Source organism: Ischnura elegans, chromosome 12 (genome assembly GCF_921293095.1).
Source record: "Ischnura elegans chromosome 12, ioIscEleg1.1, whole genome shotgun sequence".
Lineage (NCBI taxonomy): Eukaryota > Metazoa > Arthropoda > Insecta > Odonata > Coenagrionidae > Ischnura > Ischnura elegans.
Window position 1 is genome coordinate 48,999,362 of NC_060257.1, and position 26,566 is coordinate 49,025,927.

General features: G+C 36.5%; 3 protein-coding genes across 5 annotated transcripts in view; 1 reads left to right on the forward strand and 2 right to left on the reverse strand.

Moving 5' to 3' along the window:
- LOC124168895 (xylosyltransferase oxt) overlaps positions 1–12,376 on the reverse strand; it is a 28,475-nt gene extending 16,099 nt beyond the window's left edge. The window contains exons 1-5 of the mRNA XM_046547274.1: positions 12,177–12,376; positions 11,890–12,021; positions 2,553–2,677; positions 878–1,080; positions 308–464 (exon numbers count right to left, since the gene is read on the reverse strand). Coding sequence (XP_046403230.1) covers positions 308–464; positions 878–1,080; positions 2,553–2,677; positions 11,890–12,021; positions 12,177–12,362 — 803 coding nt within the window. The 5' untranslated portion in view covers positions 12,363–12,376. The remainder of the gene's footprint in view (positions 1–307; positions 465–877; positions 1,081–2,552; positions 2,678–11,889; positions 12,022–12,176) is intronic.
- Positions 12,377–12,574: 198 nt separating this feature from the next.
- The window catches only part of LOC124168896 (protein ecdysoneless), a 49,040-nt gene continuing 35,048 nt past the window's right edge, over positions 12,575–26,566 (forward strand). For all 3 annotated transcript variants that reach the window (XR_006867004.1, XR_006867003.1, XM_046547275.1), the window contains exons 1-2: positions 12,575–12,842; positions 13,120–13,237. Coding sequence is in view for 1 of the 3 variants with exons in the window: in XM_046547275.1 (XP_046403231.1) it covers positions 12,575–12,842; positions 13,120–13,237 (386 nt within the window). In the remaining 2 variants the exon portion in view is untranslated. The remainder of the gene's footprint in view (positions 12,843–13,119; positions 13,238–26,566) is intronic.
- On the reverse strand, positions 22,299–25,228 carry LOC124168898 (NFU1 iron-sulfur cluster scaffold homolog, mitochondrial-like). The gene is made up of 7 exons (XM_046547277.1): positions 25,091–25,228; positions 24,828–25,011; positions 24,622–24,756; positions 24,419–24,530; positions 24,144–24,247; positions 23,944–24,060; positions 22,299–22,560 (listed from the first exon to the last, which is right to left on the reverse strand). The coding sequence occupies exons 1-7, from the start codon at positions 25,174–25,176 to the stop codon at positions 22,462–22,464; spliced, it is 837 nt and encodes a 278-aa protein (XP_046403233.1). The 5' UTR covers positions 25,177–25,228; the 3' UTR covers positions 22,299–22,461.

A 26,566-nucleotide genomic window follows, 5' to 3' on the forward strand; every position in this document is an offset into this window, starting at 1 on the left:
AAATGTAAGAATATGGATATAATATAGTTTAAGCAAAGTTAACACATGAACTTTCAGGAGTTAGGTGAAACCCCTCAGTAATAATACTTAAACAAAAGAACACTTAAGTATGATCAATGACTAAGGGAAGTATTAATGATGAAAGATCACTGAGAAATGAAAGAATAATAAAAAAAGTAAAACATGCATAATAAAGCTTCATTCCTGAAGGAAAATTGCGACTTTATGTGATGAATGTGAGAAATTAATTATGAAACATCTTAAAAGAAAATAAAATGAATAATATAATTGTTTCTGTAGCACTTACGAGTATTGGACTCCAGCATATGGGAAGCCAGACTGAAGGCACAGGTTGATGCAATGGGCTGGTGAATTAGTAGCTTTGAGATTAGCATAATAGCCAGACAATAACCGAAATGTCTTTTCATCTTGGAAGCATCCCAACGAACGGCCACCCTCAAGGCCTGAAAAACAATTATTATCAGTAGCCAGAGCAAAATCACATTTTAAATGATAAATAAGAGTAAAACACCAAATAAATCTAAATATTCACAAAAAATTAACTACAGATGCAAAACTCTGGTATGACAACAAAGCTTCCTCATTTCCTATGAATGAAAAAATCAGATGACTTAATGGCAAATGTTGAATCTTTTAAATGAATACAAATGAAATAAAGTGACTATGATAAATGTTATGCTTCAAAAATTACCCAAATCAACTGATTTAACTTTAGCACAATTACTTGATTTACTTTCAATAACCACTTTTTAGCCGAGTTTGGTAAATATGATATATAAATATGATATATTTGGTAAATATGGTAAATATGATATGAAATGATAATAATGAAGGTGAAAAGTGAGCAAAGTATTACCTGGAGCTGGACATAGATGTGGCAGTCTTGTAGGATACAATGTGCCTGAATGACTTCGACAAGCAACATCAGCAAGGAGCTTTTTACAGCTCTGAGTCCGCGCACGATGAATAGCTGACACTGCTTCCCTACCCACTATCTCACACTGAGGAGTGAAATCTAACTCTTCCAACCTCAGCGGGATCACTAATCCTGTTCCAGTCCTGGAATATATATTTAACATTTATCAATAACACGCTAATGATTGACAATTTCATCATCAGTGAAAACACAGACTGGTTCAACTGAATTGTGTCAAAAAGTTAGTGGAGCAAAAATGTTGAGTTAAAGAGCAGGAACAACAACATTTAAATTGTTTTCAGAGAACTTCACAATTTCATAAACATGACAAACACAAGTATTTACGTCAATATTAATCGAATGAGTTAAAGAATAGCCTAAAAATTGTAGAAAAAATTTAATATCAACAAGTCAATTTTTTATTAGATTTGGTACCACAAGTAAATCTCAGTATGGTCTGAATACAGCCATAAGAGCATTATCTATGAATAAATAGTTAGATATCAGGTAAATTTTCAAGTAAGTAAAATTAGGTAACTTTTGACAGATAAAGCACCCCATTTCTACCACAGCTTGAACAAATTTTCTCATGACCCTTCACTTTAGGAGAATTCCTATTAATCTACATAACTGCCAACAAGCCAGTTTCTCTTCCTTCCCCACTAAGCAAATATTCAGGGTGTCACGAAGGGGAAATGTATGGTACAAGTTGCACCATAAAAACATTTCTAGAGGAATGTAAAATTTCTTAGGGGGAATTTAAAATGCATAAATTACACCATGTAGGGAAAAGTTGTTGCTTTGAGGAGTGCACAATAAGTAATGGAGGTGACGGCCGCCCCTGCAAACATCCATTCCTCTGGTGTATATTTGGTGCACCTCTTGCTAATTTCAATTCCATATATCCTTTTACAATATTCTCATGTCCTCAGTGTATTTTCAAAAAGACTTTTCCCTTTAACAATCATACTGAACACATCATTTGTGTTCCTGTCCATTCAACAGTTTTTCCATTGTCCTCCACTCCACTTCTAAAATATAATGTAACCTATTCTAATTTTCCACCATCACAGTCAATTTTTCTTCATCATACAACATGACACCCTTTGTGAGACTTTTCTTTACAGCCAGGGGAAACCCCATTCAAAAAATCTACACTCTCCTTAAAAATAAAGCAAAGAAAGACTTCTGATATCTAATATGTTATAGCTGGATGTTAAAACTGATAAACCAGCTTTTTAATTCACCTAATTTAATGATAAATTAAATTTATGAATATAGAAAAATATTGCCTCATTTTAAGAACTACTTTCGCAAATGTTCTATTAACATAAGTGGCCCAAGATTTGATTGAATCATGGCTGTGCATGCTGCTTAGCTTCCAAAGAGCAGTTGAATGCCTGGCTTTCATTGTTGAATGATACGCTTGAGATTACTGATCTATATACAGCCATCATTATATGATTCAGCCACAGATGTTTAGTAGTAGAGGACTTCACTTTCCAAAACAGATAATATTTAGGTATGAATAAAAATTAATTTGCTTTAGTGTCTTGGATTTATTTTAACATGTATATATTCACATCAGAGACAAATCTAAACATGGTTTACATACTTGTTCGGTGAGGATTGGGAACGTTGGGTGGCTAGATTCGCTTGTCCTTTTGCTGGAACAGCTGCAGCACCCTGCCTTGCCCCCCCATGTGGAATGCTGTCATCTTCCAGCTTGTCCGGAGGAACCTTGAAAGCAAAGCAGTCATAAATAAGGCTTTAAGGAAAAATACAGCATTATTTACATCTACATACAGTCCTACAAGCCACCCTAATAAAAGTGTGAAGGGTATGTAAGAGCACCAGCCCTTTGAAAAAGAAATACAGAAAAAGAACGAGCAAGATGGAGTAAATATGCTACTGAGTTCCACCTTGCATTTATTAAAAATTTTTATTGTTTAGGGGAGAAATGAATTCCTATTACTTTTATTCCTATCCATTAAGCAAAATGTTTCTCTTATATTAATTATCGTTTCGGTTCGACTTAGGGCGTAGTCCAGTACACGCTCCCAATGCTCCCAAGTGCTCCCGCTACAGACGCTACAGATTCGTGGTCCACTTTCGCTCCTATCGCTCCCAGTGCTACCCTACTGGATCACGGCTGGAGCGATTGTAGCATTTGTTAGTCGTTTGTTTTACTAGTATCGTCTGCTCGGATATTAGATCGCCTGAACTATGGATTGTTATAGACCCTTGTACTTTACTTAGCTTGTTAGAGAGGTCAGTAATATAAATGACAAAAAGAATATGACCATGGGGTACACCACAAGAAACCTAATTAATATTAGATCTTCAGTGGATACCATGATCGGACACCACCGATCCGATGCTTGTCCTGAAGATTTTACCCACTGGTTTGCAAATCCTCTAACACCAAGGCACCACCAAGGTGATAAACTTAAACAAGAGCAGATCATGATACATATAAAAGAAGATAACACTGATTAAATACCTAATTAGAGAAATTTCAATGAAACCAAAAATAAGCCTCATTAACTTAACTCACCTAAAAGCTTGCGTTTAAACGATACACGTACAAGTTAATGCCTGGTTGCGTGAATGATTTTTGTGGACCGAAACGGAACATGTACGAATGTTTGAACGAAGCTAAAATAGGTTCAATTTTCCGTTCATGCATTTGCACAAGTTGAGTATGGTTACACGTGTAACCACATAACGTGCAACAACGCAACCGTACGGTACGTATTTCGTGTTCATTCTCGCGTTCATACATTTAGACTCGTACGGGTTTATGTAGGTGTAAAAAGGCCTTACGTGGAGTGTCTTTTTACGATTTATCATGCACTCATGACATTGTATGATAGTCTCAAAAGCAGTCCTAGACTTGGACCCATCTCGTCAACAACAAGCCTTAAGCATCAATTTGCAATACGTGTCAACCTGACCTTAAGAAAAATACACAAGTAAAATACAACCGAACATCAATAATTGATTAAACTTAAGTTGATGATTAGAGGAAGATATCATCATTGAACAGAGAATACAATCTTCATGGAGAAAGGTTGGACGCCACAAAGCAACAAACGGAATACTTTGACCAGGAAGTTCACCTACCCTAACCTAAGAAGTCATATTCTATCTCAATTTCACGCAATGTAAAGTTCAAATAACTAATAATTGATCTAAATAACAAATAAATCAATTTAACTTACAAAATTAACAGAAGTAACATATTAACAAAAGTAACAGACGGAATGCTTCGACCGGAAAGTTCACTCACCACATGCCTTATTAATTTCGAATAGTCATTTTCTATCTCCACTTCTCGCTATCTCAAGCTTAAACCACTAATAATTAAATAATATTATATATAATTCATTATCACAACAACAAAGTTTATAAAATATCTTGGACTTGCCGCTCAATTTCTTCCTCGATCTGGCCCGTGGCGAACATTGACTCTGAATTGTAAAACCATTGAGTTACTGCCATTTGCCTCACCGTAATATCCCCGGAATAGTTCTTTAACAATTTGTTTTTAGCATTTACCATCCTGGCTCTCTTAGCGACTTCTTCTGTCAACTCCAAAAGGTCATATTATTTCTGGCCAGGTCCACAATTGTTACGAACACCATTTTCTTTTGCCTTCCTTCCCGTTCAAATTCGCGCTGAAAACCGGTTCGCTCCAGCTCACCCACCTATTTCGCAGGAGCGTTTGTAGCGAGAGAGAAGCGAATGTAGTGACGTCATGCGTGACGTACGAGAATGCTACGGGAGCTTTTGTAGCTTCTACTGGACCACGCAAAGACTCGCTCCCAGCGCTTCGGAGCACTGGTAGCTTGTACTGGACTACGCCCTTAGAAACATAATGAGGTTCTAAAATGTTTGCTGTGTAATTCAGAATGATATCTGTTCTTAATAGCTCAAGGAACCTAAGCCTAGAAAGTAGCCTCCAATGTCTAGCGGCTCCCAGACTAATATCCCAGCAGCTTTTGACAAATGGCTTGGCTTTCCTTTGTACAATGTTGCATGCAACGATTGAGTCTTTCTGAGTCAGATAGAAAATGTATTCCATAAACGTAGTAAAGTAGCACCAATTCTGCACTAACCTTTGCAGCCAAGGCACGACCACAACAAAATACCCACCCTGCTGCTCTAACACAACAATGGTCCTCACATTAAACCACAATTTTTTTTCTTTTTGCTATGCCTCTATAGTTATTTCTAAACCATTATCTAATTTCCCTGACTTCAAGTCCCAAATTTCATTTCTCTGATTGGTATGGACTCTGTATAAACTATTAAAATATCAATGGAGCAAATTATTAGCATGAACCTAAAAAAAAAATCACAACCACAAAAAAAAAATTCCATACTTGACTCAGTGGCCTATGAAAAGAGCTCATTGATATTAATTACAAGAAAGGTTTGTGGATCAAAAGACTGGAAAGCAATCTCTTTAGACTAAAGAAGGGACCTATAGAATAAACAGGAAGGATTGTTAGTTATCCCAATCAAGAAGAATGACACACGATTTTAATTTTTCGTAGTGAATATTTGTGACGAATATTTCTCGGGTTTCCAGCCAGGTTAATGCTTTTATGTAAGCTGATGTTTCGGGAGACGACTTGTCTCCCATCAGCCTTGAGGATGGGAGACAAGTCATCTCCTGAAATGTCGGCTTACATAAAAGCATTAACCTGGCTGAAAACCAGGGTTGATGAAAATCATGATTTAAAAAAAAAAATCATTTTTGTTGATTTTTTTTATTTAAATCGGATTTTATTGATTTAAATCGGGTTTTATTGATTTATATCGGATTTTATTGATTTAAATGAGATTTTTATGATTCTCCATTCATCAAAAATTCAGTTATTTGCAAAACTAACTATTTGGACAGCATATTGGAGAATGATCGTTTGCAGAAACAATAAGAGGCAGCATACTCTAAACTTAATACAACATTTAGTTAATCAGGGGAGAGAACTATGGAAATGCCAATGGTATCAAATTACAAAATTACACCAGCATAATATAAAATTGCCATTGGAAGTATCAAATGTGCAATATTATGCGGCTCTAAAGCATATGAAGTTTAGAAAAATTCTGTAATTGCAACTTTGTATGGTGCCTACGCTTAGAAGTTAAATCAGAAAACAATTTTTTTTCAACGGATACACTAGTAATTCTAACCAAAGCCATTTTTTTTTAATTTTCATGTTACATGCATTCCTACAGTATCATTTCTATTTAAGAGCCACCATTGTGCTGATAACTGTCGATTCATTGTATTAATTAAGAAATAAAAATCAAAATTACACACTTACAGCTTCCTTTTCTTGACTCTTTAAAAATCAAACATATAGATCACATTATGATTAAAATCACCTGATTTTTTAAAATAAAAATCAAGTGATTTAAATCAATCAACCCTGCTGAAAACCTGAGAAATATTCATCACAAGAAGAATGAGTTTGGACCATGAAAATGAGAAGGGAGATAATGAGCTGTTAGGGAGGGAGGGTTGAACGCAAAAGGATGTTTTTCCCAGTTTTCTATAGGTGTACACTACCTCGAGCTGAAGGATTAAACAGAAAATTAACCACAAAAATGAATAACTTAGGCTACCCCTTTCCTTCCTAGCCAGGCTCGAATATCTTAAAGGCATGGATCCAGTTCTTAAAAGGATGAAGGAGGGTGACCTGTCTTCTCTTTTCCATAAGACGTTACTTCAGGCTTCACTTTGAGGAACAGAAATGAAAAATATAATATTTATTGAAGCACCAAGTACATGGGCAACTTAGTATGGGATAAGCAAAAATATGGCGCTGAAGGAAGAAATTTATAGAAAAATTATTAGATTTGACCAATACTCAAACCCAGAATTTCTGATTTCAAGTCAGGTATGTTATCAGTTACATCAGCAAGCCATCATAGGTTGAAAACCATTTCATATACCCTTTGGAAATTTGCGTTAACCAATGATAGTAATCTGGTTTAACTGATTGTATACCTGACCAGGTATTGGTTCAAATACCACTCGATTCAACAGATTTTTTTCAGGTGGATTTTCTCTAGTGGTGTTTATAAAAACACTAGGTAAATTGTCTACTGAAAAATGGAGTTCATTTAATTCATGATGGGTCATTCCATGTCAGTTCATCCAGGCATGACACCCACCGACTCGGATTTTGATGAAACTTGCCAATTTTCATCCTTCCATGCTGGAATGAAACAGTGTAAAATATTTCTTGGCTATCTCTAATAGTTTTTTTTTCACGACCATTTGAAGTTTGGGTTAAACTGCAGTTTTTCAATGAATGCGGTCTCCAGAGGCACTTGCGCCTCCAGAGGGAAATAATTTGTCTTAGCCATAGTTTTCATCCGATTCTTATGAAAATTTGCAGGTTTACTATAGAAGTCATGAGGATTCCAAAATCTTATTGAAAAATATCCTAAGGAATATTGGAAATTCTCTAAACTCATATGTTTCATAAGATTTTAGAAAATTTTGCGTCAAAAACATGGTTCTATAAAACATCAAATTTTGACCTGAGGCAATATCTGAATCAAGCTAAATTATTTTTTCTAATATTCCTTAAGGTATGACCCACCACCTGTAAAAATAAAATTCATGGCTTTTTGCTTGCTTTGTTGTTAAAAAAAATTTTATGCAAAAAAAAATCCCTTTTCACGACTCTGGTCGTCAGTGTTGGGTCCTCCTCCAAGTGAGATGAAATGCTTGTGTTAACTGCTTTCTATATCTAAGAAAATATTTACAACATGTATCTAGTGCATAATACATTCAAAAATTAAAACATTTTTTTATGTGCAGGTTGTTTTTCTCCCGATACGAAAAAGATATTTTTGAAATAGAATATTTTAAGGAATTCATAGCACTTACCCATCATTGCTGGGGATAACTTGATTGTTGCTTTATAAAACACATCAAAATACAGGATGCATGTCAATACAAGTCAACTTTCTCCTTTTTGTATTGACAAAAAACTTCACGAATGTGTTTTACTTCAATAATGTTGCACAACTTATAAATGAATAATTACATACAATATATAGTCACTTTTGTCTGTGCATCAGTTTGTAGTTAAATAGGATAGTATCCAAGGTCTTCACTGAGGCCTATCTCTGAGAAAGCTAATATTTCAGTTACACTAGAGTTACATTTTTTCCCAGTAGTGGTAATTCCAAGTTTTCCTTTTAAATCCAACAGCCGTCGGTTCACACGTTTAATGTCTTTCTCCGAGAAGTAATACATTCATCCTGATCCTCTTGTGGTAGGAGTTTCCACATAACAAATGACATTATTTACAGGAACATTGCAAATATTTCTTTCTCTTTTGGTCAGTAAAATGATAAAGAATTTCACTTTTATATCACATGGATCAACATCCTTTGACATAAGTAGCCCAAAAAACCAGTGATTGTCATACAAGCAGGCCACAAAAGAATTAGTACAAGTTTTTGTTAAAATTTCTTCCCAACTTGGCTTTATCAAGAAATTGTGGACAGAACTGTACGTGGTATCAAAGCTAATTTTTTTTGCCGCAATAATGTATAGAAGAATGGTAGCTAAGAGTACCTGGGATTGTTTTTACAAGGTACCAGCGAGTTTCTAATTGTTGCCGAATCATTGATAATTGTTCTTTTTTTAAAACGTAAAATGAAATTTTGTCCACTTTGTACTTGCAGAACTCAAACACCTTTTTAATGGAAGTCATTGTATTACCCAGATCCCGCTGAAGGCTTTCTCTTGTAAGAATGCACTTAACTGTTCCACCTATCCCATCACATGGAGATTTCCCATGACTAGTTGAAAAAAAGACCAAGAAGCATGCAAGTCAAAGTCCTGGTGATGATGGCACAGGTTTATAAAGTTTTTACAGTTCTTATATTGGCCAGCACAACCATCACTGAAATATTGCACTTCCTTTATTTCAAGGAACTTTTCCTTTAAAAACTGAGTGACTATTTTTGGCGTTTCAAATACGAAAGCTACATCATTTTCTAGATCGTCACAAAATACACACAAACTTGACACACAGAGATCTTTCTTCAGCTGTCCACGAGTATAAATTACCGCTGGATGTAGGGAACAACCATCCTGATTCCAGTGATGACCCTGAACCTCATCTTGTATTACATAATGGTAGTTTTCACTGAAATCCAGCAAAACAATGGCTTCATCTGGCTGTAGGTTATTTTTTAGTTCTTTTAGGTATCTCACCTGGGATTTGTTTATGAAGGAATGTGGGAGAAGTTTTTCCAGATTGTTCACCAGACTACTGATGTATTCATCCAGAGTCACTGTTAATCTTATTTGTTGGGTTCGATACGTTGTCACCCATGCACTGTATGTCACTTCATCTTCAGGGTCCCATTCCTCATATTTACTTTTCAGATGTTCCTTCAGGCGTTTGTCATACATACATTCTGAACAGTGCCGTAACATGCAATCCCTGTTATCTTTGGAGCATACCAGATAATCAAATAGGTCATTGTAGGTCTCCTCTATTGAGCATGCATGGAGAAGAAGTGATGCATTCTGATGGATAGCACAGACACACACAATGGGTTGCAGAGGAGCCTGCCAACACGCACCATTTAGGCCGCAACAGACAAAATTTTGAAAACCCTATTTTTACATGTGGGAATTCAAATTAAAAAGCTGCATACAGCTCGTTTAGGTTACTTAGAAGTAGGTAACCTCTTTTGCTTGTGGACATTTTTGGACACACTCACCTTATCTTTCATTCCTGGCATAAGGCGTGAATACTTGTAATTTTGGTAGAATGACTGAACTAAGTCCACTGCAGTTTGTTCTATGTTTTTCCCCCTCCTTGGATCTGGTATGGCTATGATGCCTTTCATTCTTAGAATTCCCTAGCATGCTGAATTGTATATTCACTAACATTAATTGTGGTGGCTACTTTTTTCCTACTCCATGAAGTCGGAGCTAGTGTTAGTAGCTGAATTATCTCTCGCTGACTGCCTGCTGTCACCAGTTTTTCTTTTAGTAACCCAACTAGCACATCCATATCACTCGCTTTATCAAGTACTTCTGAATCATGCTCTGGAAGGAAATCTTTATCCAGTACTTTGAAAACCTTTTTGTTCAAAGTAGAACAATATTAATGTGGTAAAAAACATTTGTGAAGTTTTTTGTCAATACAAAAAGGAGAAAGTTGACTTGTATTGACATGCATCCTGTATTTTGATGTGTTTTATAAAGCAACAATCAAGTTATCCCCAGCAATGATGGGTAAGTGCTATGAATTCCTTAAAATATTCTATTTCAAAAATATCTTTTTCGTATCGGGAGAAAAACAACCTGCACATAAAAAAATGTTTTAATTTTTGAATGTATTATGCACTAGATACATGTTGTAAATATTTTCTTAGATATAGAAAGCAGTTAACACAAGCATTTCATCTCACTTGGAGGAGGACCCAACACTGACGACCAGAGTCGTGAAAAGGGATTTTTTTTTGCATAAAATTTTTTTTAACAACAAAGCAAGCAAAAAGCCATGAATTTTATTTTTACAGGTGGTGGGTCATACCTTAAGGAATATTAGAAAAAATAATTTAGCTTGATTCAGATATTGCCTCAGGTCAAAATTTGATGTTTTATAGAACCATGTTTTTGACGCAAAATTTTCTAAAATCTTATGAAACATATGAGTTTAGAGAATTTCCAATATTCCTTAGGATATTTTTCAATAAGATTTTGGAATCCTCATGACTTCTATAGTAAACCTGCAAATTTTCATAAGAATCGGATGAAAACTATGGCTAAGACAAATTATTTCCCTCTGGAGGCGCAAGTGCCTCTGGAGACCGCATTCATTGAAAAACTGCAGTTTAACCCAAACTTCAAATGGTCGTGAAAAAAAAAACTATTAGAGATAGCCAAGAAATATTTTACACTGTTTCATTCCAGCATGGAAGGATGAAAATTGGCAAGTTTCATCAAAATCCGAGTCGGTGGGTGTCATGCCTGGATGAACTGACATGGAATGACCCTGATATGAGTTGCATCACACATACTGACATATTCAGGTGAATATGCTCCTTTTACATCATATTTACAGTTCAAGGTGATGAAAACATTGATGTGACTAATGCAGTTTAAATTTTGCTAATTAATTTCCTATATGCTCCCTTCAAAGGGAGATACCACCTTCAAGTGTGCCCAGATTGGTGAGGAATCGTATTGATTGGCCAGGTTTTCTCCTTCCTTTACTTATCATGACTTTAGATTAATAGATCATTCTTAATACTTGATGAATTCATAAACAGGTTACTCGACTACAGTGCAATTGGAGAGTTTGATTTTTATTAATGTCAAGCCCATCTGTCCTCTAACCCTTACTTAGGAAGATTATTATCGAAGCTTAAAAGTCTAACGATAAGGCACTTCAAGTAGTAGGCGAATTTACTTTGTGGGCGTAGTCTATCAATTTATAGATAAAACTTTCGTCCAATGAATATTTAAGAACTAATCAAATTTTGGCATTTTCATCATGATATCTTTCATTCATTAATCATTTGTAATGACATGGTAAAAGGAAGTATCCAAAATTACCGCAAACATGATAAAATAATTTGCTCGCAATGGCCTAATTACAATGATTCATATTTAAGGCTTTCAATTTTAGACCGGAAGCAAAGTAACGCGAAATTATGAAACGTCAAAGTGAACTAAAAAGTGACCGTAGGTCATAAAACCATACATACTTAGGGTTGTTAATAGTATAATAATCACTGATTGCAATAAATCGTATAGTATTTAAAGGAGAAGCTAATATTATTTTTAATTCTCCATATGTATGGGAAGGTGTACATTACATTACTACAATTGACGGTAAAAAATACCAAATCAAGCCCAATAAGTCAAACGGGTAGAAAATTATCAGTACCTTAATTTTTCGGAGTGGTCCCCCATTATCTGGATTGCTATTGGCAGGCCCATCTTCATCATCGACAAGATAACTTTCTTTGAATCGTCTCGCTGAAACCCCGCCGGCGTTATTCACAATTTCATTGAGAACCTAGGGAGGAAAATTCAATTTTTCCACTTAAAAATAAAAATAATAACAAAGATAGAGTGAATTTTACGGGTACGAAGCTATAATTAACCCAGCAGGAAAGTAACACAGCAAAACAGAGATGTATGTTTAGACGATAGCGAACAGGAACCACAAACCTCAATGTTTATTTTGCCTTTCCCGGACACATCACGATGTTCTTGAGCTCGTTCATCTTCACCCGCATCGATGGGGAAAAATTTGAACGCGAGGAAGACTTGGAAACCTAATATAATACTACCTAATAGAAAAAATACACGGTACCTACGAATCCACCTACTGTCAAGTGTCCTCGATGCAGCCATATTTAGGGCGATGTCATTGCGATTGTCAAATTTGATACGGATACCGCTTTTCACGAAAAACTAAGATATTCCATTAGATATTTAGAAGAGTCTTTGGAATTTATACTATGCAAATAGCTCACCACCCTAGCCACTAACCATTTCATGAGGTATTACAGCAATAAGAAAAGAAAAGACTCAGGGCAGTGAGCGCATGTCATTTTGATCCTCAGATGTTCGCAACAATGGCGAGTGCTACAAAGGACGCGAGGGAAGAGGATTTTATCGAATATTTCTTATTTCCCAATGATGATCTTTACAAAGAAAAATCAGAAGAGGAAATAAAGACGAATTTGGAGTCGTTGCTGGTCAATGTTAGCGCGACTGTCGCTAAATATGCCCATGGTTACATATGGCACAAAGATTCTTTCAATGTCACTCCCAAGTACTCGTTAGCACAAACTTCAAAATACCGAGGATACGACGACGTTGGAATCTCAGGTATTTAAATAGTGATAAAGTTAATATTGTCTATTTTTATTTCATCCCGTTATAGTCACTTGGGAGGAAGTGGTACCTTTAGTAATAGGAGGATGCCGTATGATGTCCAAGCAAATTTAGTTATTTTCCTTCGGAAGTACTGATTTGTGAATGAATCGTGTATTTTGTGAACATTATCTCAATTTATTCGTTATTGCTTCTTATATACATACATTTATTTATGTGATGCCACTGGTTGATCATTCAATGTTCATGCCTCATCTTGATCTACCCTCAGAGCATCTTCCACCGCATTTGCACGGAGTGTCTCACTACGGTGATAACATTGAAGATGAGTGGTTTATTGTTTTTTTGTTGATTCAGCTGACGAAAGAAGTGAAAGGGCTAGTTGTAAGGTAAGTGGTTCTCGAATACGAAATATTTATTCAAATGTGTGTTGATTTCTTGTCAGCCTGAGTGATTGAGAAGGTAGAACCATTCCATTGTATCATATATAGTTTCCCATATGTTCTGCCAATTTGAGTGATTTTCAAGGAAATGGTCATTATGGGCACTGAGAAAAAGTATTGCGGTTATTAAACATAGTAATCTGTAAAGTCTCCATCAGTAGGGTGATTTGTCAGCACTGGTTTTTGGTCGGTCTCTAGTGAATTGAATGATGTGAAAAAGTTAATTTATGCAGTCTGCCGAAATGAATTTATGACTTAACGGTAATATTTCGAAGACGATTAATCAAAGGAGAGGATTCGCTCGGTCAGTTCTTCTCAAACAAGTGTACTTATTTAGACGTAAAAGTTCTACGCGAGAGAACAGTACGAGGAAGTACCTGTGAAAAGTTATCTCGCGGGATGGCCCCTTTTTGCATTGTACGAATGTTGAAGTTACGCCGAAATTGAACGGGATGTGTGTGAAAAACCGTCTGAACACAATTACCCTTATATTTCGTGGGCGTGATAAGCCCGCATCTTTGTCACTACGGTTTTTTTTTTACCCTTTCTTAAGCTTGTCGAAGAAGTTGGTAACATCCTCGACCCGTTTTCCCCCTAGTGCAAGGAAATAGACATTTAACCATTTAAGTGGGATTTGGCTCCTCCACCCCTTTGTCGCAGAGGAATTTGGGGGTTAATGAAGGTAAACTAAGGCAATATGATGACCCATGTGTGACCTCCAGACAATTTAATTAAGTCTGGCATCGAGGTCTTGGCGGGCGAGAAGAAATTTTCCCCAAATCGTCTTTGTGTCCGGGTTGTCCGGTCCCTTGCGCAGTGTCTCGTTTGAAAACTTTTAGTTCGCTCACTAGCAGGGTGCAGCTATTTTAGTTTGGGCAATAACTTATGCATATTTTAACAACATTCAGGAAAATGATTATGATTCGTTTATCATGTTTACTCTCTGAAATTCATGGTTGTAAATGTTTTCAGAGCTACAACTATTCGTAGATTAGGTTGTTGTCTTAGTCCGTCCGCCCGTCGATTGATCCGTTTCGTTAGGGAGTGATATTCATCACAACTTGGTAAATACTCGGACTTTTAAAATACGAGCTTGATAAAATCATTTCATTTAGTTAACGCGCTGCGAACTATTTCCGTTTTTCGATCATACTCCGTTTATCCATTTGTGGTGCTGCGGAACGAGACGGCGACGTGAACTCGTCAGTGGGACAGGACGATTCTAGTTAATAGCCGCAGATTATACGTCATTACCACAACCGGTCCCTCTGTTGGAACTGTGCCTTTACCAAGTATTCACATCCTTGTCACCTCAATTCAAGGTTTGCATTCACCGCCACGAGATTGTGGCGGTGAATGCAAACTGGCCTGTGGAAACGCAGTCGAAGTGTTTTACAATTATTTACAATTTTTTTACTGTGCAGTAATTAATTTGTAGGCAATTTTATTCTAGTGGAAAATAGGTAGTTGTAACTGGTAGAGCTCTGAATTAATGTCATACAGGTCATTGGTTCATATTTTGGACAAAGTATCAGAATCCCTTAGAATTAAAATTAAATTCACTGTTGTGGGCGGGGATTTCACTAGTAGACCAAGTAATTTATTCATATCTGTCATGCCATTCTTTATTAAAGTTCATAGTTTATATATCTTTTAAAAGTTCTGGGAGGTACGTTATTCCTTTCAGCCCCCTCTCCTTGGCCTTCTTCTGCCATAAAGGCGTTTACACAGTACATTAACATGTACAGGTTAATTTCTAAATGTATGAACTCCAAAATGCACCATGTAACCACCCAACTTGTGCGAATGCATGCACAGAAACAGTTCTAATTTGGTTCATGCATTGGCACATGTTCCATTCCAGTCCACAAAAATCATTAATGGAAACAGACATTAACTCGTACATGATAATGTATCGTGCAAACAGGCCTTTAAAGACTACCACTATAGTCAGAGGCAGATCCAAAATAAGGAGGAGGGGAGGGCTAAAGGACTCTCCTCTCCAGTATATATTCGATGTCTGAGCAAAATAACCATTTTATTTGGTGGAAATTGGATACCCCAGGGAAGGGGGCTTTAGCCACCCCGTCCTTTCCCCAGCCCCTCTCTGGATCTGCCTCTTGTCTACAGTAAACCCTTGCCAGCACAAATCTCAGAAGACTGGGCAGGGAGTTCATGTTTATAAAATTTTGTGTTAACCATAGAGCAGCGGTTCCCAAACTTTTTCTTTCCGCGACCCATTTTAGCTCATTCTTTTTAGCCGCGACCCCCTAAAAATGGTCATCCAAGTTTAAGTACGGTGTTCACCATATTATTAGTATCTCGCGACCCCTTTCCGAACGGCCTACGACCCCCTTGGGGGTTGCGACCCCCACTTTGGGAACCGCTGCCATAGAGTGATAAAAAAGTGGGAATATATTCACTGATGATGGTCTGATGAAGACAATCGTTGAAGGACTAGTGGAAGGGAAAAAGGGCAAGGGACGGCCCCGAATGAGTTATATAGGACAGGTTATAAAGGATGTAAAAGAGAAGAAATATGTAGCTATGAAAAGATTAGCGGATAGGAGAGAGAAATGGAGAGCTGCGTCAAACCAATCTTAGGATTGTTGACTAATGATGATGATGATGATATTCACTGATATTATGATGTTTACATATACATATGTAAGGATCACAAAAAATAGATCTAAGAGGAGCATGATAGCTCAGCAGGTGGAGTGTCAGTCTACTACTTGAAGGGACCCCAGTTCAAATCTTGGGTGAAGTATTTGGACACTAACTACACAAAAATCGTGGAAGTGCGAGGTGGTCCAGGGAAATGAACTGGCCCTTACCCTGAATGTGTAAATTTTGTATACCCTTGATCTGGGTTCAGCTATATCCTCTCTTATCCTATCCAACCTTTGGGTTGAATCTATTACTGAAACAGTTCTTTTAAATCCTTGAAGTCATAGAAGAAGGGCTGTGATGCAGTAAATCATTCTCAAACAATCAATCATACAATGACTGATAATTTGAAATATCTCACTCTCTGGTGCATTGATTGGTATTTTATCTTTTCAAGTTGATAAAGGATTGTCCTCAAGCCATATCTCTTGTCAAATATTGGTGACATTAGATACACTGCTCAAGCTGTCAGTTATTAGCTGGGCATCAAGTTCTTCTTTTCATTGTAGCTCTATTTACATCCTCAATGAGATCTGTTGTTTCCTTATTGATTGCTCTTCTTCTCTTATTGTCAACATTTTTATCCAGCCATTATAATTTTCATAATTTCAGTTTCTCGTGGGTCTATTAAAAGGCTTTATTTGAAGTAAGATTATTTTTCCTGATGTTACTCATAATATAGAGGAAGGGGGTACAAAACCTGAATGAGTAAATGTAAGGCAAGCAGGTGTAAATATTATGCTTGTACTTACCTCCCCTTTTGGGTTATCTGTTGACAGTCTATTGTACACTCCTTGTTTCTTGGTCTGAAAGAAAAGTTTTCTTGTGTAAGAAGTTCTAATAGTAATCTAATTGGCAAGGTCTTCCACGAAGGTTAAAAAAGGTATAATAATTTTGAGGCTCCTTTGATCACTCTTGTGATAATGAATCCAAAGTATCAGTCCCAGAATGAAATAACTAATTTCAAGACATACTTGTGAAAGATTGAATTATTTCTTTGGTGAGTGTTTAATTTTTTTTGCTGCAGTGCAATAGACGATTGGGAGTACATATTTACCTGGTCTCTTTTATTGGGGTGTGATATTGACATAGGTGGGGATTGATCTCCATTACAATGTTGTTGCCAAGTTAAGAATTAAAATTGCTGGAAAAAAGCAATGTATATATATACATAATTCTCAGTTTGTTAGTTGATTTCTCTTAATTCTCAGTTGATTTTAAGCCATATAAAGTGGTAATTCGTAGCAAAAGAGAATTATTAACCAATGTTAATCCGGATGTATTCAATTCCAAAAAGGTCAGAATATTATGGAAGTCTGTGTTTTCCTCGTCTCGTTCTTGAGACTAGCTACAGAGTCATGCCCCTGATTCCATATGTAATTTTTACCCATTCTCTTGACATTTGAGTGATCTAACAGGGATGGGTATAAGTATTTAATAAGAAAGTATGAGGGATTTAGCAATCTCACCGATTACTCCAAATACACAGCTGGGTTGGAAGAGGGTTGGCTGCCGCCACCAAGGAGAATGTATTTGATGTCTATATCATCTTGAGTTTGATGATAGCGCTTCCTGCTTGCTGATTTTTGAACCTAATGGACTTGACAGCTCTGTAACCAAAACTACTTTACTTGAAATTCACAATAGAACTCAAAGCACTGAAGTCAAGAATCAACTACACAATTTAACTTGAAGATATAATTACTTCCAAATCCCTTGTCATTAGAACATTAATTTACTGTTAACTCTTTCGTAGCATGACTCAAGGTAGTAGTTGGGCGATAGTTTAGTCAAAATTTTGAAAAAGTGAATGTAATTACCAGTGCTATTAACCCGCCGTGACTCGCGCCCTAAATACGGACGTGAGAGCTCGCGTGGGGTGTTTCTGACACCCCACTCGTTTTTTTCGCTTTTTTCAATTGTTTAATTGTATTTTGCCTTAATTTTTGCTATTTACCTATCCTTTCATAACTCCTGATAATATTTGTTTGTTTGATATGAATAATTGTCGCATAGGAATATTTTGTTGTAATTTTGTTAATTTTCAAAAGAATTTGAAGTACAAAAGATGCGGACGTTGATACAATTTGTAAATATTCTTACATATTGGCTGTATTCTAATTAAAGCAATAATAATTTTGTTCTCATAAATTAACAAATTGCATTACCTGGCTAAATAATTTTATACGTTACTTCGTTTCAATATTTTATATGAATTGAATTTTGATTATTTGATGGAAAAACCGGCCGCGAGTCTTGCGATTTGCCTGCTTTTGAGCTAATGGAAATGATTTGATGATTAGGGTTTTTTACATTTGTTATAACGATCAAATAGTATTCTAAGTTGTTAATAATGATTCTGAAAAGTATTTTTGAAGAATTTTATCTCAATCACTGGCTCTTTCAAGTGGGAAAATTCTGAATAATCTTCTAGTTTATAAATTCCAAATTTGCCTGGGAAATGCTGTATCTTTTCGGAAATCGAGGGTGGACCTGTAGTATGTTCAAATAAGGAAGGATGGGTAAGAGATTTGGCATGGATCGAGGGTCCAACGATAACCGCGTACCTGCCGTCAGCCAAAAATTACCCGGGGTCCAGTCGATCACGCTCGATATAATGAGTCACGAATCGCACTCCACTCGGAAAAATTATCTCATAAAGTAAGCGTGATATGTAATTTTTTATTACATCTTTGATTTCTACGTGTAATTTCATGAAGAAAGAGTCTCTATACGACGGAGCTACGTCCATTAGTTATGTAACACTTACATAGTGGTTGCAAAAAAAACCACTAAGTGTTGCATAACTACTTGACATAGCTCCGTCCTGTTTACACTCTTTTTTCATGAAATTACACGTAGAAATCAAAACTGTAAAAAAATACAAATTACGCTTATTTATATGCAGTAATATTTCAGAGTGGAGTGCAATTCATGACTAATTATAGCTAAAGCGGTCTACCAGACCCCGGCTATTGTTTGGCGGATGGCAGGTAGGAAGCTATGGTTGGACCTCGAGCGGTGCCTAATCTCTTACCCGCCTTCCCTGTTTGGATAGACTATACCAACGATCGGAAAATCTGGACTACTCCTTCCTTTGTTTATTTCTCACGCACAAGAACCCCCTACACGGGTTCTTACTCACGCCATTCATTGTGCCCTAGTATGTCATGTTATGACCGACTATCTCGAATTTTCGTCATGACTCACGCCAGGCTTGGAGAAGGACAGGGTATGGCAAATACCGCAGCAAGAAGTGTGAAAACCCCCCTACGCACCCAAGACTGGAAGCAATAAAAAGGTTTCACAAATGAAGCGGCGGTAGACGGAGGGGGAAAGATTCTCTTTCCTTTGTACGCAGCTGAGTCAGGGTCATTCGGATTTCGGAAATGTTTTGGGCTTAGGCCGGAAAGGATCTGGGTGAAGGTCTTCCCTACTCTCTTTGCTGAGAGGTTTACCCTGCAATAAATCCTTTTGTCCTGGCGGTCTCTGTATCCCAGTAAAAGAGAAGTTTGCTCTCCATTCGGCAATTCAAATATGAATTTTTACTTCTCTAAACAAGATTTGTCTTCGTTACTTTGTGCATGCAGACATCACGATAGTTACCACAAAAATTTCCCTGCGAAATCCTCGCTATTATTGATCAATATTCATATGCTCCTTTGGGATAGTTGCATTTTGATCAACTTTAGATATTATTATGTGTAAAATGAGACAGAAAATATTTACGAATTGTAGCAAGTTGGTATAGCCTCAGTTGACATTTGGAAGGGCTAATGAATGACACGAAAAAATCATTTACACGAATTCCTTCATGAAACTATTTTTTAATATTTTCCAAGCACTCACTACATACTTTCAACATGTGCGATGCACACACATTCCTTTCACAAATTTCACAAAACAATTTAGTTTTTATGTCTTTGGCTCTGGGGCAAATTACACACCTTCCACTTCCTCTTCTCCGCTTTTCCTGTGGCTCCGATATTGATGGCTCTCCGTATTTCTCTAACGTTTTCCTAAATTCTTTTGGCAAATTTTTTTGTGTACTTCTCTGGGCAATAAAAGGTTTTGTTAAGCCTTAAGCAATTTCTCGGAGGAATGTTCTTCTATTTGTCTTAATTTCAGGATGTAAGTTCCTGAAAATAACGAACGCATTGATGCCCAATGTATTCATCAAATGATAAAAAACCACCATAGGCCATCTCCTTGTGTTTCTGGCAGCACTATAGGTAGCGCACATTTCATCTACCGTATCTACACCACCTTTCGTAGAGTTGTAAAAGGATATCATTTCCGGTTTTTTTTCTCACCTGTGGTCGGATCAATGCTAATATCGCTGTGCATACTCGAAATCATGAGGACGTTTTTCTTCTTTTTAGGAATATATGACACAATAGTCATATTTTTCCTGAAGAGAAAAATGCTACCATACTCATCTCTATTTTTGACAAAAACAATTTCAGGGGGAAGCTCTGCCTTATTCTTCCTAATGGTCCCCACAATAGTAAGTTTTCTTAGAAGTAGATCTTCCAAAGGTGGCACACTCATGAACCAATTGTCCACTGTAATGTTCCTCCCCGTTCCCAAAATTGGACTGACAATCCTTTTTACAACCTCCTTTGGGCTGTTGTCTACTCTAAAAGGACCATCTGGCTGAATACCTAGGTAAACCTCCATTTTTTGCGTGTAATACACAGTAGCATCTACAAGTGCAAATATTTTTATGCCGTACTTTGCGGGTTTATTTGGTAAATATTGGCGGAAAGAACATCTACCCCGAAAAGGAACTAATTGCTCATCTACTGTAGCAAACTCACCGATGTTGTACAATTGTTCAAATTTACGGATAAACATTTCAAATACCTTTCTTATCGGAGCCAATTTATCAGTTTTTCTCCTATTTTCTCTGTCTCTGATGTCATCAAATCTTAGATATTGAAGCAGCAATTTAAACCTCTGGTAATTCATTGATGCCCTAAATATCTCCACACCCAAACCATCTTGATCCCACATATCTTTCAAGTTCTGGCGACCTGATTTGTTTGCCCCTAAATAAAAAAGCAGACCAATGAGACATCTGATTTCAGATTCGTCTGTTGGCTTAGCATCTCTTTCTCGAGAATAATTTTGCGCCTTTTCTGCAAGTTTGATATTTGTACTATTTACAATTATGTGACAGATGTTCTCATCAAAAATTATGTCAAAACAATCTAGCGGAGAATTTATATCATTCTTATTTCCCTTGAAGCCAGCTGCCTGAGATACAATGTTATGAACTGGTGTTCGAACATTACGTCGTGGCTCAGAGGTACTCCATTTTGTCACTCGATATTTGCCCGTTAAAAAATTATCGTTAGTCACAGTTGTATACTCAGTCTCTGAATCACTGATGTCCTGATCGCTACATGTGTCGTGCTCCGATTCCTGTGCTGAAGCTGAAGAGAATTCAGTGTCTGAATCAAATTCTTCCTCTTCGGATAGTCCACTGGAAAGCAGAAGAGCAGTTTCTATGTCCCTCTCTGATCGTAAATAGGTCATCTAAGGGAAAATATAGTTTATATAAGTTTCTGAATGATTTTCAGTGATTCCTAAAATTTAAATTTTTCATTTATCAGAAATTGAAAATGACATGAACTTACCTCGAGGTCTCTAGAGAATTTTTAGGCTTCCCACTAGCAATCACTTCTAAGAGAAAAAAGTTATACGAATTTTGGGATGAAATTCTTCCCTAAAATGGAAAAATAAAAGAAATATTGCGTATAGTCTCCTTTGAAATAATGAAGTAACGAAAAATAATGGTGAAATAAGCGTTGAAAATTTATAAAACGTAATGAAGCATTAGGTATCGAAATAATGATTGTAAAAATAAGATAAATTTTATAATTGTAAGTGAAAAGACTCACCAAATAAAAGAACGAAGTACACTTCGCGGCAGTATTCAGTAGAGGATCCAATGAACACAAAAACAAGTAAACGCAAAAAAGTTTACGGCACACATTCAAGCATGAAACCAACACTCGAAAATTTCGCTCTGACGGGATGCGCACTGTCTTCACAAAAGCGTCTGATCTCGGCCGAAAACGGAAAGAAACTAACCAATTTTCCAGGACAGCTAGGAAATATCCCTAAACTCAGCTACTGAAAAGATGAGACCATAAAACTAGACCCGAAACGAACTCTAACCAAAACAAGACGCTGGGGTGCCTGGGACACCCCGCGCGAGTCACGGCGGGTTAAATGGAGTGTTAGGATCTTCAGTCAATTCATATTAAATATGTATGTATGTATTCCACCCCGGTAATCCTTAAAGATATCCAAATTTATAGACTAGTTGTATCTTAAATTAATCAGTTTTATTGAATTGTACATGCATTAATTACATACATCCTTTCCAACATGCTCATAGTACATTCTTAACAATCATTGTTCATGAATTTGTAGTATTTGATAAATGTTGACAACAATAAAAACAAATATATGACTAAAATTAAATCATTCTATGACTTAGGCTTCACTTTAATTTTATCTTCTAATTTCTCAAATTCTTCTTTGGCAATTCCGTCGACTTCATCTTCTACTTGCTCCACTGCAATAACCTATGAAAAGTGAATGACCATTCAGTCAGAAATTGATGTGATTATTGCTAGTCCAAACCTGAATCAACTACAAAGATATTGTCTGTTTCTCCATCATATTCACCATCAATTTTCACATTGCTTTATGTATGTTTACAGCTCCCATATCATAAAAATCCAAATTTATGTGGTATTCTGAACACCCTGAATGGGTAAATGGCATTTTCAAGAGTAGATAACTGGATGTGTTGAGTCATTAAACATGTGAGAGGGATCCATAACACTAGAGTTATCCCTTAAATACTGATGTCGAAGGTTCACAATGTTAGCTGCTAGAGCAATCCGTTAAAAGGGTGGAAAAATGTCATTTGTTTTGGGTTTTAACGTAATGAGACCTTGGATGAGAAAGTATGGAAAAAAATCTTAGGATCAAATATACTGAAAGTATGTCTCCCATATTGTTGCTGGAACACTACCTAAAAAGTTAGATTTTGATGTAATTATGAGTTTTAATGAGTAGACATGTTTTAGTTTATTCTATTGTAATGTTCATGAGAATAGTGCATTTTATGTTTATATATTTTAAATTTATATCAGATCGTGATCTATCTTCATCTAATGATACTTTGGCAGCTTCATCTTTGTGTTTAGTGTATCCATATTTGTATTAAGTAATGTATGTATTTTTATGTTCCCTCAAAATCCATGTATTTTTGTGTTCCTTCAATATACATGTATGTTTGATTTTAATGCAGTATTTCTTAAACTAAATGTATTAAGATAGAGATAAGATTAAGTGTAAAAACAGCATTAGATAGGTACCGACAGGAGGGTGTTATACTCACACTATGATAATTTAGCAAATGTGGTGTGTAGTAACTTCTCCCAAAATGAGAAAGTTTATAGCTGATAGTACAGGGCCGCATTGTCTTTCACTAGTGGCTGCCAAACCAAAATTACTGTAGCAACTCTATCATAGCACCCCCATACCTTCATTGAACCCTTGTATATGAATGGGTGGATGTACGAGTTGTCCATCGTCATCACTTGCCTGTGCTTTCGATGGACAACTCATACATCGAAACGCCGCCCAAGATAGAGTTGGAGAACCTGACCCGGTGGAAATCCCAAGTAACCTTCCACACTTGTGTATGAATATTACCCTATGAATTGAAGTACCAAATTTTCGTTATTTGTAACAATTTCTCAGTTCAGTTCCATGATGTTTGCTTCCGCAATGAAGATTTATGGAATTATTTCACATAATATGCCAACATTTATACACATAAGTGGATAAAAATGTAGTTGAATTGAATTTTAAATGTCACCACTTCATTAAAATTTCTGTGTGTACCCTAAGAATAAAACAACTTTCATTTAAAGATCATTTGAAATTTAGCTCACCTCAGGTACATAAAATTGAAGCATGTTTTGAACACCATTCTTTAATGTGACAGTGGAGCTTGGACAGCTTGTGCAAGACCCTTGCATTTTTAGTTTTACCACTCCATCTTCAAAACTCTGGAAGAGAAAGGAACTTGATCTTAACATAAAATTGTAACCAGCTGATAATAATTTAATCTAAAATCACTATTGAAGCTCACCACAAAATATATGTCACCTCCATCTTCTTGGACAGTTGGTCGAATTCGTGTGTCAAGAAGTTCTTTAATCATTTGCACTATTTCACTGTCGTCCTCTGATATTTCTGGAAAGAACATAGAATTGAATAATTGGTAGATAACTTCTGTAGTGAAATTAATTGGGTTTCTATAAATGCGGCATAGGTCCCCCACTGACAATTTCATGCTCTGAATGTTTAATTTGAGACTTAAGGATAGAAATATTTTCCAACCAGCTCGTACTCGGCATTACTAACCTGTATCCGGAGATGGCGTCGTTTCTTTTAAGACGGGTAACCCACTGGCAAAGAAGTCCATTATTGTGGCAAATATTTCTGGCTTCAGAAGCTTCCATTCATTTTCTTCGTCCTTCATGAAAACAATTGATGCAGTATGAGCAACCATTAATGTCAACATAACAGAGTAAATATTACACAATGATGTAGTAACCAATACATACTTTTGAAATGGTGATAAAATCCGGACCAAAAAACACGGATTTAACGCCTTCGATGCGGAATAGAACTTTAGCCAAAGGAGAATTTGAGGCGTCTCTGACACTGGGGAAATCCATTGTCTGGCCCTTATCTAAAACCTTTTGAAAAGGAAAATTGAATTAAAAGTTATGCTCATATTTTTTTGTGCTTTCTGCCCGAGTGTACTCACTTTCACTCCAGGTATGAATTTCAAACTGTTCGGATTTGGTGTATCTTGTGTTTGTATAAACATAGTCCGTTTCAAAAGGGCTGTCGGGCATGAAATTTTCTCTTCTTGTACATTTTTAAAGGATTTTGAGAAGGAAGTGATCGCAGGCCATGTGTTTTTTCTCAAATTACCTCCATGTAAATGCCTGGAAATGAAAAATACTTTAGTAGGCATAACACCTACAATGGACGCAAAACTTTAGCTTTGTCGATGAAATGATATACCGCGTTCGCCCAGCATTCCGAAAGTAGTTCAAAATTCCTGAGTTCCTTGGGAGAATCAACTGTCGTATCCCGGAAGAATTCAACATTTTCAACTCAAGAACGTCGTAAAATCAAAATACATTAGCGCAATTTGGAATTTGTTCTTCATTTGTTTCGAAGTATGAAAACAGCGTGCTCACTCCTGAAAAATTTGCCATACTATCGATTTTAACTTTTGGTTTTATTTTTTTACGCCATGTAATAGCGATAAGATCCGTTTTAAATCTTTTATTATTAATGAGAAATTACTTTGAGCATTAGTTTCGAGTAATAGCAGGTCATGAAAAAAGCCATTTAGTAAAATAACCAGTTTACCAATTGGCCGGTAAATTCAAATTGAGGCGTCAGAGGATCATTTTCTAAATCCGATGATTATTTGAGTTTTTCATATGAAATGTTCAGAAATGCCTCACATATTTGGCACGTTCAACTTCATGTTACTTGTTTTTCCGTTCCTTCCATGTGCTGTTATGCCCAATGGACACTACCCTTTTTTGTAGTTTTTCTTTTCAATCCATAGGCGAACCCAGCGGGGGAATGAGGGGACAGCTGCTCCGCCCCCAGAAGCAATAGTAAATTTAGTTCAAAACGGAATTTCCGAAAAAATCTTTTAATCCCAGAGAAAGGGATAGTAGTGTGAAAAATGTAATTCAAATAATAATATTTTTCCGAGCAAATAATTTAAAAAACCAATAAAGCGCGGTTATAATTTTCTTAAAATTTTGGTTTCATAAATTTTCTGTGTTACAACTCTGTGCTACCACTACAATCACGGCTTTCCCCCCTCTAGTTTTGATACGCCCTTGTTTCAATCACTTAGTTTTGCCTTGGGAACCTCGGCGAGTGGACTAAAATCGGTGCACCATTATGTTTGCTATGAATCTCTTTTGAAAGAACTCAAATAATTATTTGGATTGGTGTGAGGTTAAGGTTCAGCACAGAACTACATTAGTGGGGATTTAATCAATTCTGGGTAGAGGGGCTAGTTTCTTTCCTCGGGCCACGTAGAGGTTTTGACTTGGGGCGTTTCAAAGGCTTCACCCAGGATTTGAACCAGGAACCCTGTGATCAGTATCCAAGTGCTCTACCAACCTTCTACCTTCAACCTTCTTCAAGCTACCGTATTCCACTTTTGATATGGATATGAATCATTAATTTCTCCTCTGCCAGTATGTCATGTAACTTACATTAATGCTCGATGCATGGTGTGTATGTCAAGGCATAGATGAGGTTCCTATGGTTCATGTAAGTCAGGGAAGCCATGAAAATATGAGGGAAATTAGGTTATGATAAGGGAAAAACTCTAAAAGATGAGAAAAAAAAGATGAAAATCATGGTTGAACATCTGTGGTGTTGCTGCTGTGGAGTGGTGAGATGGGCATTTTTTGCTTTCCAGGCTGGGGTGCATCGGATAGTGTGACTTTAGGGCTATTTGAC

Excerpts from the sequence above, each read along its gene's own strand:
- LOC124168898 (XM_046547277.1), bottom strand. The coding sequence starts at position 25,176 with ATGTTGAATTCTTCCGGGATACGACAGTTGATTCTCCCAAGGAACTCA. Across the intron at positions 24,757-24,827 it reads AATTCATACCTGGAGTGAAA|GTTTTAGATAAGGGCCAGAC; the intron begins GTGAGTACACTC and ends CCTTTTCAAAAG. Across the intron at positions 24,248-24,418 it reads GACGCCATCTCCGGATACAG|AAATATCAGAGGACGACAGT; the intron begins GTTAGTAATGCC and ends TGTTCTTTCCAG.